The sequence below is a fragment of the Sminthopsis crassicaudata genome, chromosome 3, assembly GCF_048593235.1.
Source record: "Sminthopsis crassicaudata isolate SCR6 chromosome 3, ASM4859323v1, whole genome shotgun sequence".
NCBI lineage: Eukaryota > Metazoa > Chordata > Mammalia > Dasyuromorphia > Dasyuridae > Sminthopsis > Sminthopsis crassicaudata.
Window position 1 is genome coordinate 199,733,511 of NC_133619.1, and position 18,018 is coordinate 199,751,528.

Below are 18,018 nucleotides of genomic sequence, written 5' to 3' on the forward strand. Positions count from 1 at the left end.
TAACCACAATGCAATGTCACTCCCTTCCTCTTCCCCAGGGAAAAAATAATGAATATTACAAAATTTACAATGGAAAGGTTATGTAAACTTATAGAAAGGGAATTTATACTTAATTTTATATTCATGCTAGCTATTTTCTGTCAGAATTCAGTGTAGGAAAAAAAAAAAGACTAAGATTTACAAATACCAGAATTTTTGAAATAATCCACATGGGAATGTAAATTAGCACTTATTTGTTTTGTGTGGCTTTCTGAAATTTATTTATCTTTGACTCATGATTCCAAGTTAATAGATTGGACAGGACACTTACTTTTGTTTTTTTATGTCAATTATCTAATGACATCTCATAAGTTGATAAACAGATGATAAAATGAGACAACTATTTGCCATTGCCAGTTCCATTTGAAAAATTTCTGTTTCATATGTTATAGAAAAGAGATGTGAAGCTTATTAATCTTCCCTATTTAACTACCTTGCAGGACCTCCATCTGCACCAAGAAATGTTATATCTAATATAAATGAGACCTCAGTTATACTGGACTGGAGTTGGCCCCTAAACACAGGAGGCCGGAAAGATGTGACCTTCAACATTATATGTAAAAAATGTGGGGGAAGTGTTAAGCAATGTGAGCCATGCAGCCCCAATGTTCGCTTCCTGCCACGACACTTTGGACTAAGCAACACCACAGTGACAGTGGTAGACCTTCTAGCACACACTAACTATACATTTGAGATTGATGCTGTTAATGGAGTGTCTGACATGAGTTCATCCCCAAGACAATTTGCTGCAGTCAGCATAACAACCAATCAGGCTGGTAAGTATCCTAGTTTTCTTCTTATCTATGCCAAGTTAAAACTCAAGCAATGGACATTAGCCCTTTTTCATGCACACACACACACACACACACACACACACACACACACACACACACAGACAGGGAGAGAGGGGAGAGTCAGAGAGACACAGAGACAGAGAGAGACAGAGAGCAGTGGAGAGAGAGAGAGAAGGAGAGGGGTAGAAAGAGAGACAGAGGGAAAGGGAAAGAGAAAGACAGAGAGACAGAGACAGATAGACATGGACAGACAGAGATAGAGAGAGAGAGACAGAGAGGAGGGAGGGGAGAGAGAAAGGAAGGAAGGAAGGAAGGAAGGAAGGAAGGAAGGAAGGAAGGAAGGAAGGAAGGAAGAGAGAGAGGAAGGGAGGGAGGAACAGAGATTGAGGGAGGGAGGAAGAAGGAGAGGGAGAGAAGAACAAAGGAGAGGGAGAGGGAGAAAGGGGAAAGTAGAGGGAAAGAGAGGGGAAGTAGAGAGAAAGAGAGGGGAAGTAGAGGGAGAGAGGGGGAGAGAGAGAGAGAGAGAGAGAGAGGTTGAGGGAAAGGAAGAGGGAGAAGGAGGAGAAGGAGAGAGGGAGGGAAAGAAAAAGGGAGGGAAAGAAAGAGAGGAAGAGAGAGAAAGAGAGGGGAAGGGAGAGGGAAAGAGAGGGGGAGATAGAGGGAAAGAGGGGAAGGTAGATGGAAAAAGAGAGGGAGAGAGGAAAGGGTGAGAGAAAGGGAGAGGGGGAAGGAGAGGGAGAGAGAGAGAAATAGAGGGAGAGGGAGAAAGACAGGAATAGGGAGAAACAGGGGGAGAAGGAGAGAGAGAAGGAGAAAGAGAGGGAGAGGGAGAAGGAAAGGGATAGGAAGAAAGAGAGGAAGAGAAGGAGGAGAGGGAGAGGGAAAGGGAGAGTGGGGAGAGAGAAACAGAAAGACAGAGAGAGAAAGAGAGAGAGAGAGACAGAGACATCATTTGAAGGGACTCCAGTGGTCCATGAAACATTCAAATAATCTTTCAGGTGGAATGTGACATATGACTGGAATATCATCACTTATAAGAAGTTTGTTTATAAATATAGTCTAGACAGTTTCCTGATATAAATCGTTCAGTGTTTTAACCCAAGAGAACAGCCAACAATGTTTTATTTTTCCTTATCCCTAATCTACACTGTGAAGTTTGGAAACACCACTAATTTTCCCCCAATTCTTAATGATATCTTTCCTCACTCTCTTCCATAACAATTCCTCCCTTCCTTTCCCCATCATTGGTTTCCTTTGCTTTAGACTTAGCAAGACTAATTTTATTTTTTCCTGTATCATATGTTTCCATGCTTTATTTTCTCATCACCCTCTTTTGATATTGCTGTGTCCAAAATGATGTTTAGCACTTAAACTGTGGATCTTTTCAATGATGCAAAGGTATGATATTTTGTTTATATTTTACCTAGATTACCTTTAAATTGGCTGCTCTTTATTTTCATATAATCAAGAATGGTATTCTTACTTTTTAAATTACTGACTGCTTTATTATACCATGTGAATAACAAAGCACATATAAAAAGAGTAGAATTTTAAAATATAATAAAACCAATAGAAAAATGATTCTTACATATATTTCATGTTATGCATAGCCATTATTTTGTTGTAAGTTAATTAGGCATATTTGTGTTGATTTTGTCTTTATCTCTGTGCAAGTGACAGATTCTCTTGAGCCTATTATGTCAAATAATAATATTTATTCTTAAATTCTTGAAAATATTATCCATCTTAAAATTATTTTCTTTAATTGTTTTTTTCTTTAACTAATTTAAATTCCCCCACATCATTGGCTATGATGCTTTTCTCCTCTGACACAATATTCTCTACCCATTCGAGAGAAGAACAGAACTGTTATTTCCTAAAATAAATAAAGCTACAATCTCTGAACAGTATCTATCCATAGCTAGGGTAGGAAGTAAAGCTTTAAGACTTTGCAATTACAGCATAATCAGCAAATGACAGGCAATTGCAGTTATAGATGTTTTACATGAGAGGAAATATTTTTGCTGTTGTTACACAAAAATATTCTTATATTCAAACACTCTAATAGTCAAATATATCTATGATTTTACTAAAATGATATCCAAAGAGACTAAATATCACATCAACAAACATGTCACTTAAATTACCAAGTTGAAAGGCATGAAAATCAAAGGCAATATAAATTTAGAATATAAACTGATTTGTACAAATCTTTTGGAGAAAAATGTTGAGATACCATGAGTTATAGAAAACTGGAAGAGTGAAACACTGGAAGGTAAAAAGAATGATTGGCAAGAGACTCCTCTAAGCAAAGCTAACCAAAGAATACTTAAGGACGAAAATGGAAGAAGAAAAATAAACACCTAAAGAATAGAGAGCAACATCAAAGATTTTGGGTGAGGGTTCTTGGAGGAAATAATCCACTGAGTTTGGGAACTTTTTCTTTTCTATCTTCATTGATAATATCAATTTAATTAATCCACAATATATTTAGTTAACCCAAGGCTGTGAAATCACAAGGGTAGGCAATATTTTGCATTCCATTTAACTAACCATGCAAGATATCCTGTGGCTTTCCTCCTTATTCTGTTTTTGCCCATCCACAATCACCCTTGCATCTTTCACCCAAGTTCAAAAATCAGATTAATAATATAATACCATTAATATATTATTGTGATTTCTTATATTTCAATTCACTAGCCCTCTGACTCCTAGTATACTTTACTCCGTAGCCATTACTACTACCATACAAATGTCTTTACCATTAGAATGTCATTTCCTTGAGGGAAATTCTATATTTCTTCAAGTGCAATGAAACCAGAATTTATGGGCAATTCTACCTACAATGCAAATGGTTGTCCCTAATCCTATATTTCATGGTGATTCAGTTACATCTTTGAAATAAAAGCACATTGATAGGCATTATAATTATCTTTTAAGACAAACTGAAAGTTGTAAAAGCAAGCAAATTCTAATTTGTTCATCTTACATTGGTTCATCTTACAATTCTTCTATGCTCTCAGACATTAAATTTACTAGAGAACAAACAGTTCTGAGCATATGTACTGGATGATCCTAGGTAACATGGCATCATGGCATCAGAGACATTCAGAAATAAATAAGATTGGTACTTTGGTCCTTCCAGTTATAAAGCATGTCATGTATTTCTATAAATCACATTAAAAAGTCAAAATTGAATAGCAAGGTTATCTAATTCTTTACATGTTTACATATATCCCAGTATTGACTATCACATGAAGCAATACTTTTTCTTTGAAATATACATTTCAGTATGTCTTATCTTCTTCTGTATGTCTGATGAGTTAACAGCTTTTGCTCGCCTTTCAAATCCATAATGTAAGATATATAAAAGAGATAAGTAGCAATGCCATTTGTGCTGGGGAGATTTTTTCCTATATTGGTTTGATTTTGTTCTAGTGAAGGTTAATGAACTGGTACCCTTTAAAAATGAACTCCTGAACATAGAGAATATATAGCTGAGAGAACTATGATGCCAGTATTTCTAATTTCTTCCAGCCTTTGTTTTGACATGCATGTAATAGGGCAAGCTAATAAAGTTTTATTTTAATTTAATTTTTGTGTTTGGATTTGTAGATTTAATTTTCTTGATTACACTGTACATGTCTAGTGATGAGTACTTTTTAAATTGTGCTATATTATGTTGAAAATTCAGGTAATATTTCTTATTCATGATGCATTCATAAGAATTTTGCAAGATAAAAGGCATGGTCTAATTGTACAGATTTCCTCCCTTAATATCATCAAACAACCATCTGCAAAAAAGATCACAGCTAGTAAAAGAAATTCTAGAGAATTTTTAATTTATTGAAGTGTGTTGTTAACTTTTCTCTACTCATTTGAATTGAGTCATGTTGTTGCATCTCTCACAGGAACTTGGAAAGAATATGCTATACTTAATGAATGTTACTAATTTTTAGAAACAATAATACAAAAGGAGAAGATATGGTCTATAATTAAGTATAAATTTATTATCCATTTTCAGTTTGATAATTGACAATTCTCAGCAATCTTTTGGGTTTTTTTAAATGTCTTTATATCCTGTATAGCTTTCTAAACAGTAGCTATCCTGCATTTCTTTCCCTAAACCCTTAATAGAATTTTCATTCCTCAATTTAAATTGTAATCTCATTTTTTTCATTGAGAGAACTGAATGTGAAATAATTTACAAAATAGGTAAAATATTTATTAAACATTCATTATGTCCCAAAAACTGTGGTAAACTCTGGGGATACAAATAAATGAAAGCAAGATGGTTTCTGACTTCAAGGAGCTTGCATTCTAATGGAGGAGTAAAACAATAAAAGAGGGACTAAAAAGGTGGGAGGGATGCTAAGCGTGGGATGGTGAGAAGATAGTGTAGAGGGCCAAGTTCTGGGAAAGATTCATTTATTCATTTGAGATTAGCCAAAATGTTGTTGTCACCTGTCGGAGCACAGTGTGATTTTTATGAGTGGAGTCCAAGTTTTCTGGGAGGAAAGGATAGTTATACTGAACTTATTCTTGTCACCATCTTTTATAGTTATTCTTTTACCTAGTCTTAGGAATGTCCTTCCTTTTCCTTTCTAAAGCTAAGCCTTAACTGTATCTTAGATCCTATATTCTCCTAAATACTGAAAGATGTTCTGATGTTTCTTTCATCTGTCTCCAGAATCATCAATTTCTTCTTCTGTAGTAATTCCTTCCCTTTGGCCTTAAAATATGCATACATCATTATTTTGACAAAATTCTTATGTGACTTAGCTGCATCTTCTAGCTGCTGTTCTCTAATAATGTCCTTCCATGGAAACAACACAAAATTTAATTATGCAACTTGTCTACTGCCCTAACTTTCTCACTACCTGACATTTATTTTGTCATTCTACCATTCTAATTAAAATCATATCTCAAAAGTTAATAGTGATTTTCTAATTGCCAAATATACTGGATTTTATAATACTCATCATTCTATCCTTGAAAACCTTTACTTGGCTTAGATATATGTCAATTTGTCAATTTGATTCTTCCTTCATTTTGGTGACTATGCTTTCTCAGCTGTAATCAATCACTATTTTTGGCTCCAAAATTATAGGCATCTCATACTCAATCTGTTTCTGTTTTCTCTGCTATTTCTACAGTCTATTCTGCATATAATTTATGACTTTCACATAATCAACTAGTATCTTTAACTTGATGGGTCTTGAAATCTATACCTTCAGTTCTGTCCTCTCTGAGTTTGTAAATCAGAGTTTACTTAGCCTCATCTCTATAAACATTTACTAGACATCTTTTCTTGTTTACATTGCAAGAAAGTCAAATTCAGCAAGTTGAAAACAATTTATGATCTTCATCCAAACCAATTTTCCCTCCAAATTTTTCACTATCAATGTAACCACTATTATCCCAGTCATCCAGGCTTTAAAATTGCCTTTTAATAACATTACATACTGAGGTTTGAATAATATTTCTATGTGGCATATAGAGCAAGTATTATTATGCTCATTAAAGAAACTCATCCCTGGAGGATCTGTCCCTGTGCAAAAAAGCTAATAAGTGCATAAGGTGGAATTAGAAACCAAGTACCTTGAATACAATGTTAACACTCTTACCACTTCTATTATCTATCTAGCCCATGTAAAGTGAGTGGGCTTCCACTTAGCCGCTACTTCTACTTCTACTTAGCCTCTCCAAAATTTTCCATTTTCTGCAATGTATTTGAATGTTTTTTCAATGAATATATCACAGAGAATCCAAGAAGCACATTTGCTTTATTCTAGTTTATTTCCATACCTCAGAGGTACAATCGTAACACTTGGATTTTCTTTGTGTTGATTGGCTCACCATATGATAATTTCACATGCTTCTCTAAACAGATGTGTTGCTAATCAGAACTTTAGCTGTGGAATCAGAGATAAAATCTGTTTTCTGATTCTTTCCAATCATGATTTTATTCCAGCAATTTATTCTTTCTGGGTCCTTTTTCCTCAGATATAAAATTAAATTGTTGGAATCAATTATTTTTTTCCAGTTTTAAATCTATAATTCTATATTTTAATAACACTTCTAGCACGTGACTCACCATTGGCTATATAGAGTGTCCCATAAGTCTTAGTGAAATTTTAAACTAGTTTGAGCTAAAAAAAACCAAAACATAACACCACCCTAATTCTGGGAAATACTGTATATTATATCTTATATATACACTATGCATCTTTCTCTTTTATTTTTAATTTTTTTCAATTAATATAAATCTATCTTCTGTCCTTTCAACAATATTATTCCCCTAATTAAAAAGAAAGGAAGGAAAAAAAGAAGGAAGGAAAGGAGGAAGAACCTTGTAACAAATATGATGTGCGTTTCTATGTTTTTAAATTTTGATTTTTTTTTTAGTTCATAGTGTGACATGATTCACAGAATATCCTATGAGGGAATCTGTGAAAAAGTGATGATTTTTTTTAGCAGTAAACAGTTTGAGATCATTAAAATTATCATGCCTTTTCCAAAATTCAATCCAGTCCAGTTTCTTCCTACTCATTACTAGAAGCAGGTCATCTATATTTATGTGTGTATACACATTTATACAAACACACACATATACATATATGTATATAAATATGTATACACTAGCTAGATGACCCTTGGGCAAGTAATTTAACCTGCTCTTCAATCTTTATCTTCATCCATCATTGTTGTTATCATTATCATCTGTGATTCTACTTATAAAATGGTGTTGTTTTAACTTCTTTATCTGTTTGTCAAAAAAAATTGAGTACTTAATGGTTGAAATTTTAGGTGTCCTTTGGACTTCTTGCAATGATGACTTTCTTGCTTTAAATTTCATTATGAAATATTGCTAAAGCGGATGGTCCTCCATGAAGGAATGTCTAAACAAATTGTGGTACATGAATGCAGTATAATATTGCTGTGTTCTAAAAGATAATGAGCATGATGAATGCAAGATACACAGACAATATTAATGCAATGTGATGTAAGCATTCAGAAAAAAATATAGCAATGACTACAACAATGTAAATGGAAGGAATACAACAGAAATAAAACTCAATTCTACAGCAATTCAATTAAACAAACATTAATTAATTAATGACTCACTATGTGCAAGTCACTGTGTTAAGTATTAGAAATTCAACCAAAAAGGAGCCCTCAATGAGCTTACATTCCAATGGAAAAAGACAAGCAATGAAAAAAAGAAGGAAGAAGGAAGAAAGAAGAAAAAGAATGATTGTTGTTGTTTTAAATTTTTTCATTGATTTTAATTTTTTTCTTCTATTTTCTTCTATTTCTTTGTTATAAATCATGGCTGTTTGAAAGGGAGTGGGAGAAGTGATGCAAGGGACATGGAGGTGATATAAAAACAAAAGATATCAAACCATTTGAACAGAAAAATCATTATGATAATGATGTTGAAAGATGAAAAACTCTATTGTCTAAAAAAAGAATTGAAAAAGAATTATAATTTGTCATGGAAATTTGTCTGGATAAGCCAGATCATTCTGAGAGTTTCTGGAAATAGGAAGAAAGACAATAAAATAAATATTAAATGAAATAGAACTGTTACCACCTTTTATTGCTATAGTTTCAGTGTTAACAGGAGAAGAACCTTGACATTTGGATTGGGCCAAGTCAGTATAAAATTTGCTTATGAATTTGCTTATGGTATTATAGTCAATATGTGCTTTTCTCATTCAGTTTTCCATTTTTCATAGAATGCAATTTATTTAAATAAGTCATGTTAGAAAAGCTGTAATCACAATCATACATGAACCTTCTTTCTTTTATCTTTCTAATTTGGTGTTACTTTGACCCTTATTCTAGATAATTAGTTATCTGCTTAGACATCAATAGTTGATTTTTCAATGACTGTTATATCTAAAAAAGGCATTTCCTATATATTACCACAGTAAAAAAACAAACAAACAAACAAACAAACAAACAAAAACTGGTCATTTTGCCTCTGCTAAAAAAAAACCTTTAGTTAAAGAGCAGAATCTCCTACCTGCCTTAGCATCTCATTCCCATTTTTGTTAGTTCTAGTTATTTAGATTATTCTCCTGATATCATATTAATTGTACTTTTTTCTAACTTCCATATCCAAAACTTTAATAATATCCATAGAATTTCTGGTTCTACCGTTTGGGAGCTGGAGAGAACAAATTAATCTCCTTTCTACATGACAGCTTCTCAAATAAATGAAGAGAGTTACAATGTCTTTTCTGAGTGTCTGAAGTCTCCTCCAGGTTTTAAAATGTTATGAATAGAATTTAAAAATACTTTATTTAAAAATAATTCTCAATGTTTTAAAATTCTCAGGTACTCCATATAACAGAATGGCAGTCACCTATTTCAAATCAACATTCATTTATGAAGTTTCTCTAATGGATGATACATAATGCTAGATTTAGTGGTGATTTGTTTTTCTTAATTTTCAGGGGCAGTATAAACCATTAGTTAAGTTTTATATTAACTCTAATTCATGTTTCAAAGCCTACAAATTTTCATTACTTACTTATCCTCTTAATAAGAATAAGGATAGAATTAGGGAATAGATTTAGGACTTCACTGGTATTTGAAATTCCCAGGTGAGGAAATCCTCTCCACTAATGAAAGTCAGCACCTACTTTGTATCTTACAGACATACTAGAGTTGCCTTTAGGGTAGTACCACAACAAGAGTACTATGCTGGGAGCCACAAAGACTTGAATTTGAATGCTGATTCAGGTACATTGTCTCTGTGCAAATCATTTAATATCTCTCAGTCTCAACTTTCCTCATGTTTAAAATAAGAATAATAATTATAGCATTTACCTTTTAGTATTGTCAAAATCAAATGAGTTATTTATATCTTTATAAATATTAATCACATGTGCAAACATGCATTTACATTTGCCTTGTAATGCTAATAGTGTTATCTAAAAGCTAGGTATTATGAAATAATTTGAAAACAGTTCCACAGCTAGTATGTATCAGCAGACCCCTAAGGTCTGCTGGATTCAAGGCTGGCTGTCCATCTACTACATGATGTCTTTGATAAATATGGGTTTTCTTTTTTTTTTTTTTTTTTTTTTACTGTGAACCCAAAGGAGAAATATAACTGTCAAATGAGAAGATTGATTCTACCAAATATCATTCAGGAGGCTAAAAATCAATATATTGAAACAAATGAGAACAAAAAAAAAAGGATATAGTGAGTTCTTTGCTAAGATACCACCAACTATAACTATACACATTGATCTATAATATGCTAACACATTCATCTGTTTTGTTTTGTTTTGTTTTGTTTTTTCTAATAGACAGGACCTAAACAAATGTACTTTGTTGTTGTCCTTCAGTAGCAACCGATTCTTCATGACCCCATTTAGGTTTTTCTTGGCAAAATTATAGGGAGTAATTTGCTATTTCCAGGCCTAGTTATCTATTTACCACAGCACTTAGCTCCCCTAACAAATACACTTACTGAAAGCAAATTAGGTACCAAAGGAAGCCATATTCATTCTCTTAGGACATGAAGGCATACATTCTATAATTTAGTGTATTTAATTAGTAACTTTTGCAAAACAATAAGATTAATTTATTAAACAAAATAGGATAATATAGTTCAATAAATAAATATATTCTCAATAAATCTCCCCTTGTAGTTTTCACTTCTGTGAGAAAAATCAGCAGGCTATAAGTATTATGAATCTATTTTTTCCATTGACTTAAGTAAGAACTGTGAATATAATGACTTTTGAATCAGGCTCTGCATTTTCAAATAAATCAAAAAATTGTCCTGTTATTTATACATTTTCATGGCTTAATAATGTGGTAACTTTCTTTCTATTCAACACACATTCTCATATATCTCAAGATAAGATCACATCAGCACTGCTGTGATATACTATAGTGTTCCTGGAGCATTCCACATCATTTAACATATTAATGAGTCTTTTCAGACATCAGAAGGCTTCCTGATAGTTAGGTTTGGTGGGGTTCTAGTAGTCAATAGTCAGAGAGTTGTGGGAATCCCCTTTTGGTCACACAGGTCTTTCATGAAAGAATTCACAAACCTGAAATATTAATGGCAAAAATGGAAGTTTTATTGGTCCTGTGGAGGTCAGCTTTACTAGGAGACTGATATACTCAGGTTTTTCAATGAGAAGAGAATGTTATCACAGCAGACAGGATCCTGGCAGCTATGCCAAAGAGGCAAAGCATACTACTTTGGACATTCTGCAAAGAAATGAGAGAGCAGATCTTGGTGGGGATGGGGGGAGTAGAGGCAGTTTAAGCTGATCAGACCAGGATCTCCCAATTGAAATTACTTTAGAGGCTTTTTCAGCTTGAATTTAAATGGAGATCTGACTATCATTGGGGGTGATTTGCCTTGGAAATGGACCTGCCTGAGAAGCACACTATCTTATAGACTCTCTGGAGTCTGGGAGGCCAGGAATCAAAGGGGGCAGTTAATTTTACATACGCGCGCGCGCGCACACACACACACACACACACACGGTCAGGTATATTACAAATTTAAGTGAAACAAAGGCAGAACTTTATTGTTCTTTGAATTATAGTCAACCCCCTGTGGGAGTTTGGAACCACAGGATGTGACTAATGATAGTGCTACTTTTCCAAAACCCAAATCATAATTCTATCAGATTGTCTGGACTTTTTGATCCTCTTCACATACCTTAGGCTGATCCCAGATAGCAGAGCTTTTAAACATCAGGAGGAATACACTTGTTATTTTTACCCAGAGTTCTTTTAAGAACTGCTCAGGAAACCCAAGATTATTGAAGAATATCAGAACAATTTTGGGGATAACTACAGTGAATATTATAGACCTTATTATATATAGAATTATATTATATATAGAATTATTATAGAGCTTATTATATATAGAATTATATACTAGTTTATGTGATATATATATACACATATATATATGCTCTATACACTATATATGTGGAATTATATTTAAGAATCACAAAGTAGTTTACTTGTACCTGTATCATCTTGTTTGAGATTCGAAACAAGTTAAGTTTTAATGGCAATTTATAGATAGGGAAATTGAAGCTCAAGGAAAGATATTTGCCTATGGTGACACAGCTATTAAGTATAAGAGCAGGGATTTAAACACACCTTTCTGGCCCTATTTTAAATCAAATACTTTCCACTAGGCTATCTTGTCACTGTCATAAGGAAAAAAAAAAAAAAAAAAAAAAAAAGCACAGCTTTAAAGCTTGGAGGGACTTTGGAAGTCATCTAGTACAACCCTTTTATTTTACAAATGAACATCACAGCAGTATCACATGTACTAAGTGACAAAGCCTGAATTCAAACCCATGTTTTTTTACTCCAAACTCCAATAAGTTCTCCGTTATACCCTCTTGCCTACTTTTGGAAGTGTACAAAAGAAAAGAAAAAAGTAGCAAATTTTTTGTGTGACTTAAATATTCAAGATTCATTTAAAGAAGAGTTTTTTAGTGCAGTTTTCCCCCAATATTTTTCTCCCTGTTTGAAGTTGCTATTATCAAAGTACTTAAAATCCCAACATACATGTACATAGTAGAAGCAATATGTAGAAAATGTGGAAACTGCTTTTCCAGAAAGAATATATCAAGATCATAAATCAGAAAAATTAATTCATCTTGGTTTTAGTTTTACAGACAAACAAATATATAATCATTTTTGATTTAAAAGATTCAGGGAGTCATGGAGTAAAGAACAGTTGATAGGAAGAACAGGTTTCTAGTTAAAAAAAGTTTTAATATTCAGAATTTTCCTATTAATGATTATAATTCACAGCCCAATACTCCTTCCAATTAATTTTCTATTAAGCAAACAAATTAGACTAACAATTGATTTCGTAGTGTTTTTCCTCTTGCTATATTTTAAAATCAACCATTTCTTCACATATAAAAATTTAAATAATTATAACATCATTGATTTTGACATTATAACTTCAAGTCCTTGGCTTCTTTCTTTCCCATACACACTCCTATGGACATTTATACTCTCCCCCTCCTGACTTTTAAAATAATTTTACACTCTTTTTGCATGGATAATTTGATAATTATAATTATATTTTGATAATTATAATTATATATATTATATATTTATTATATGTAATTATAATAAAATTGATAACAAAATATATGCAAATACATTCAAATGACATAAAATAATAGTTTCATGTGAAAAGCAAAAAGATAAGGCATATTCCTTTTTTATTATAGCTTTTTATTTACAAGATATATGCATGGGTAATTTTTCAGCATTGACAATTGCAAAACCTTTTGTTCCAATTTTTCCCCTCCTTTCTCCCACCCCCTCTCCCAGATGACAGGTTGACAAATACATGTTAAATATGTTAAGAATCGGACTTTGAAGAAGTGTACAATTGACCTGTGAAGGAAATCAAAAATACAGGCAGAAAAAAATAGAGGGATTGGGAATTCTTTGTAGTGGTTCATACTCATTTCCCAGAGTTCTTTCACTGGGTTTAGCTGGTTCTATTCATTACTGCTCTATTGGAACTGATTTGATTCATCTCATTAATGAAGAGAGCCACGTCCATCAGAATTGATCATCATCTACTATTGTTGTTGAAGTATATAATGATTTCCTAGTCCTGCTCATTTCACTCAGCATCAGTTCATGTAAGTCTCTCCAGGCCTTTCTGAAATCATCCTGCTGGTCATTTCTTACAGAACAATAATATTCCATAACATTCATATACCTCAATTTATTCAGCCATTCTCCAATTGATGGGCATCCACTCAGTTTCCAGCTTCTGGCCACTACAAAGAGGACTGGATAGGGCATATTTCTAAGGTCACAATCTATTTTAAAAAAAGAAATCCTCAGCCTAATAAGAAAGCTCAATTAAGCAGAATATTTGGGGAATGTAGTTTTATAGTTAATTGTACCCTGGTTGTTGTTGTTGCTGCTGTTCGTGAAAATCTCACTAAATGGTAGTAGTTTCTTAAAAGAATGGGTTTAATGACCAAAATTGATCACTCCCTAACTTGCAATTTTTAAGCCACCTAGGATTTTAACTAGTAAATCTAAGTATTACAATATAGTTGAGATAGATAAGTCTAATACAGACCAATTTGAGAGCAACAAATCACAGAAGTTAATCAAGAACTAAGTGGTACAGTTCAGGATATGGAAATTAAGGGCAAAGAAAGTTTCTTACATGCATGCCTACGCAAGGCTTTATAGAGTAGAACTTATGGTAAAGTACTTACTTATAAAGTACTTCCTTGTAGCTATAATAATCTCTGTGAAAATAACAAAATGTCAAACCAGAATCATTAAAGAAAGATAAAATTATTTTCAGAACAGTTTGAGAGGTATATATTTTATATTTTACATCTTAGCAAATTGATAGTTTATGTATTGATGTAAAGAGTATTTTATCAGACAACTTTGTTCTTCTAATCATTTTATATAAGCAGGAACTTTGTATAACATTTTTCTAAAACCCTTGTGAATCCCCAAATCATTAATAAATTGACCATGAATATCTCCAGTGCTATAGTACCGTTTAAAAACAATATAATTTACTTTTCAGTAAGTTGCTGAAATCAAAGAAAAAAGTAGACTTCCCCATAATATCACACAAAAGAGACTAGGAGTAGGTGAATAATTCTATATATGAATATTCCTAATTTGTTTTTAGTCTTCATGTTGTAGACATACATCTGGTGGGATGAACTTCCTTGCCAGCATCATTGTATATATTGGCTTAAAGAATTATTTGTATCTAACAATGACAGTTAGCATCTGTGTGTGTGTATGTGTGTGTGTGTGTGTGTGTCTCTTTCTTTCTCTCTCCTTTCCCTCCATGATCATATAGTACAATATTCAGATTAATTACTCCACAGCATGTCCCCAAGAAAACCTCCCCAACTTGATCCTTTGAGTTGAATCCCTAGATGTTGACTACCTGTTAGTTTACCTTTGAAATACAGTAGAAACCCACGCTACTAAAATGCTCATAATTTCTGACTCCACTTACTTTTCATAGTCAATTGATAGATAGAATTAGTTGAAAGCAAAAGCATTTTATTAAAATTATATAGTAACAGTAACCACAAAATATCCCACTTTTCACTTACATGGGGCAGATTCTTGCACAAATATACACTGAATAGATTAAAAAAAAGAGAAAGAGAACATACACAGTTGAGTATGTTGTAGTGGATACAATAAATACATTATAGTATTTTTATAGTGTTCATTGCCTGTGTACTGTACCAATTGTTTCCTTCCATTAATAAACTGGTTTTGTTCTTCACAAGGCAAAGTGTATTTACTGGAAAGGCCATAGTACTAATTTGCCCCCAAATCATTTGCAACCCTCCCTTAGATTATTCTTGTGTTCTTTCTAAAAGAGCAGGCCCTTACTTAAGAAAAAATGTTTAAGCTTTCTTGGTTTCTGATCTTTAAAGCTTTGGTTTGGAGGTATGTATTATTTCTCAGAAAGTAAACATGTCCATTGCAAGGAAACTCCTTTGGCTTTACTATTCCTTTCCTTTCTTTTTTTAATATTTAAGCTTTGTTTTTTCTCAATTACATTTAGATAAAATTTTTAAAACTTTTTTCTTGAATTTTGAATTTTATATCTCACCATTTCTTTTTTCCCTTCTTCCTCCTTGAGGAGGCAAGTAATTTGATATAAATTATATATGGGCACTTATGCAAAACATTTTCATATTAACGATATTGTGAAAAATACACCCCATATTAACAAGAAAAATAAAGAAAATTTTATAAGTCATGTTTTAATCTACATTAAAATTCTGTCAGTTCTTTCTCTGGAGGTGGATAACACTTTTCATGATAAATTCTTTGGTATAGAGCCACATCTCACAAGCCATACCAAAATAAGGTCAAAATGGTTACATGATTTGGGCATAAAGGATGATATCATAAACAAATTAGGAGATCAAGTGATAATTTACTTATCAGATCTTTGGAGAAGGGAGGAATTTAGGACCAAAGAAGAACTAGAGAACATTATAAACAGCAAAATGCATAAACAAAAACAACAGATACAAAATTAAAAGGAAAATACAAAACTGGGCAAAAATCTTTACAGCCAATGTTTTTGATAAAGCTCTCATTTCTAAAATACATAAATAACTCTGTCAAATTTATAAGAATACAAGTCATTCCCCAATTGATAAGTGATCAAAGGAGAACAGACAACTTTCAAATGACAAGATTAAAACCATCTATAGTTATATGAAAAAATGCTCTTAATCACTTGTGATTAGAGAAATGCAAATTAAAACCACTCTGGAGTACCACCTTATACTTTTCAGAATTGGTTAAGATGACAGGAAAAGATAATTATAAATATTGGAAGGAATACGGCAAAACTGAGATACTAATGAATTGTTGGTGGAATTGTGAAATGATCCAACCATTATGGAGAGCAATCTGGAGTTATTCATATCCTTTGACCCAGCAGTGTCATTACTGAGTTTCAAAGGAAATCTTAAAGGAGGGAAAAGAACCCACATGCAAAAATGTTTGTTAACAGCTCTTGTTGCAAAGAATTGGAAAATTAGTATGTAGAGGACAGCAAATATTGGGGAACTCTGAGAAAAGTATACTTGAAGTAAAGATACTTAACAGCAAGGGTGTTAAGTCAGTGGAATTGATGAGATAATGCTTTCCCAGTTTACATATACTTAGTACTTAGTATGGTAATATGCTCTAGTTCACACATACTCAGTGTGCTGTAGTGATGTAATTGTACTAAGGTATATAAGAGCTGAAAGGACTGGAAATGAGACATTCCATCCTTGACCATCCTCCTGGTGGCTCTTCTGCCTCCTGCACTCTACCATTAAGATCAAGACTGTGTCAGACTGTAACAGACGCAAACTATGAAGGAGACATACTGTGAGAATAAAGACTTTAGACTCTATTTCTGACTATTCTCGTGGTGTCTATCCTGCTGAAACCAAGGCCCATCCAGAGGATCTTCAGAAAGCTAGTCCAGACATTACAAGTAGATGTCCATCAATTGGGGAATGGCTGAACGAGTTCTGGCCTATAAAGATAATAGAATATTATTGTTCTATAAAAAAATGAAGAACAAGCTGATTTTAGAAAGGCCTAGAAAGATTAACATGAACTGCTGCTGAGCAAAAAGAACTAGGGATACATTGTATAGAATAACAGGAAGAATGTGCAATGATCAACTATGAAAGACTTGGTCCTTCTCAGTGGTTCAGTGATCCAAAGCAATCCTAATAGAATTTGGACAGAAAATGACATCTGCATCCACTTCTTTTTTCTTTTTCTTTTTTTTTTTTTTTTAAATGTCTCCCATGAGTTTTCCTTTTTGCTTTGATTTTTCTCTCCCAACATGATTCATAATGTATATTAACAATAAATTGATTAATATATTAAGAATAAATAAATGAAAGTTATCATTCATAACTGATCATTTATAAGTGATCACTGTACAATGGTGCTATAACTATATACAATATTCTTCTGGCTCTGTTTGTTTCATTTTGCATCACTTCATGTATGTTCTCTCAGGTTTTTCTTAAAACATCCTGTTCATCACTTTTATAGCATAATAATTTTACATCACAATCATATTACATGACTTGTTCATATCTATCCCCAAATTGATGAGAATTCACGTAATTTATAAATATCTGCTACTACAAAAAAGAGTTAACATAAGTATTTTTGTATACAAAGGTATTTTTTTCTCCTTTTTCTTTGATCTCTTTGGGTTTCAGACCTACTGGTATTGCTGATTCCAAGAGTATTCACAATTTCATAACCCTTTGGGCATAGTTCCAAATTTTTCTTCAGAATTGTTACATCAATTCAGTACCCCATCAAGATGGTATTAACACCATTATTTTTCCATATTATTTCCAAAATTTATCATTTCATTTTCTGTCATGTTAGCTAATTTGATAGGTCTTAGGTGGTACTTGAGAGTTAGTTTTCATTTCTCTAATAATAATAATTTATAGTATTTTTTCATATGCTATGGATATAAAAACAACCTATTCAGATATAATTTGATAATTTGTCAATTAGGGAATTACTAGTACTCTTATAAATTTTATTTATTTTTTTAAAATTTTATAATTATAATAATTTTTTGACAGTACGTATG

At 32.6% G+C, this 18,018-nt stretch overlaps 1 protein-coding gene across 4 annotated transcripts in view; it reads left to right on the forward strand.

The window, feature by feature from the left end:
• Window positions 1-18,018, forward strand: part of EPHA3 (EPH receptor A3) — a 573,903-nt gene that overhangs the window by 360,210 nt on the left and 195,675 nt on the right. For all 4 annotated transcript variants that reach the window (XM_074299815.1, XM_074299812.1, XM_074299813.1 and 1 more), the window contains exon 5: window positions 480-815. In XM_074299815.1, coding sequence (XP_074155916.1) covers window positions 480-815 — 336 coding nt within the window. The remainder of the gene's footprint in view (window positions 1-479; window positions 816-18,018) is intronic.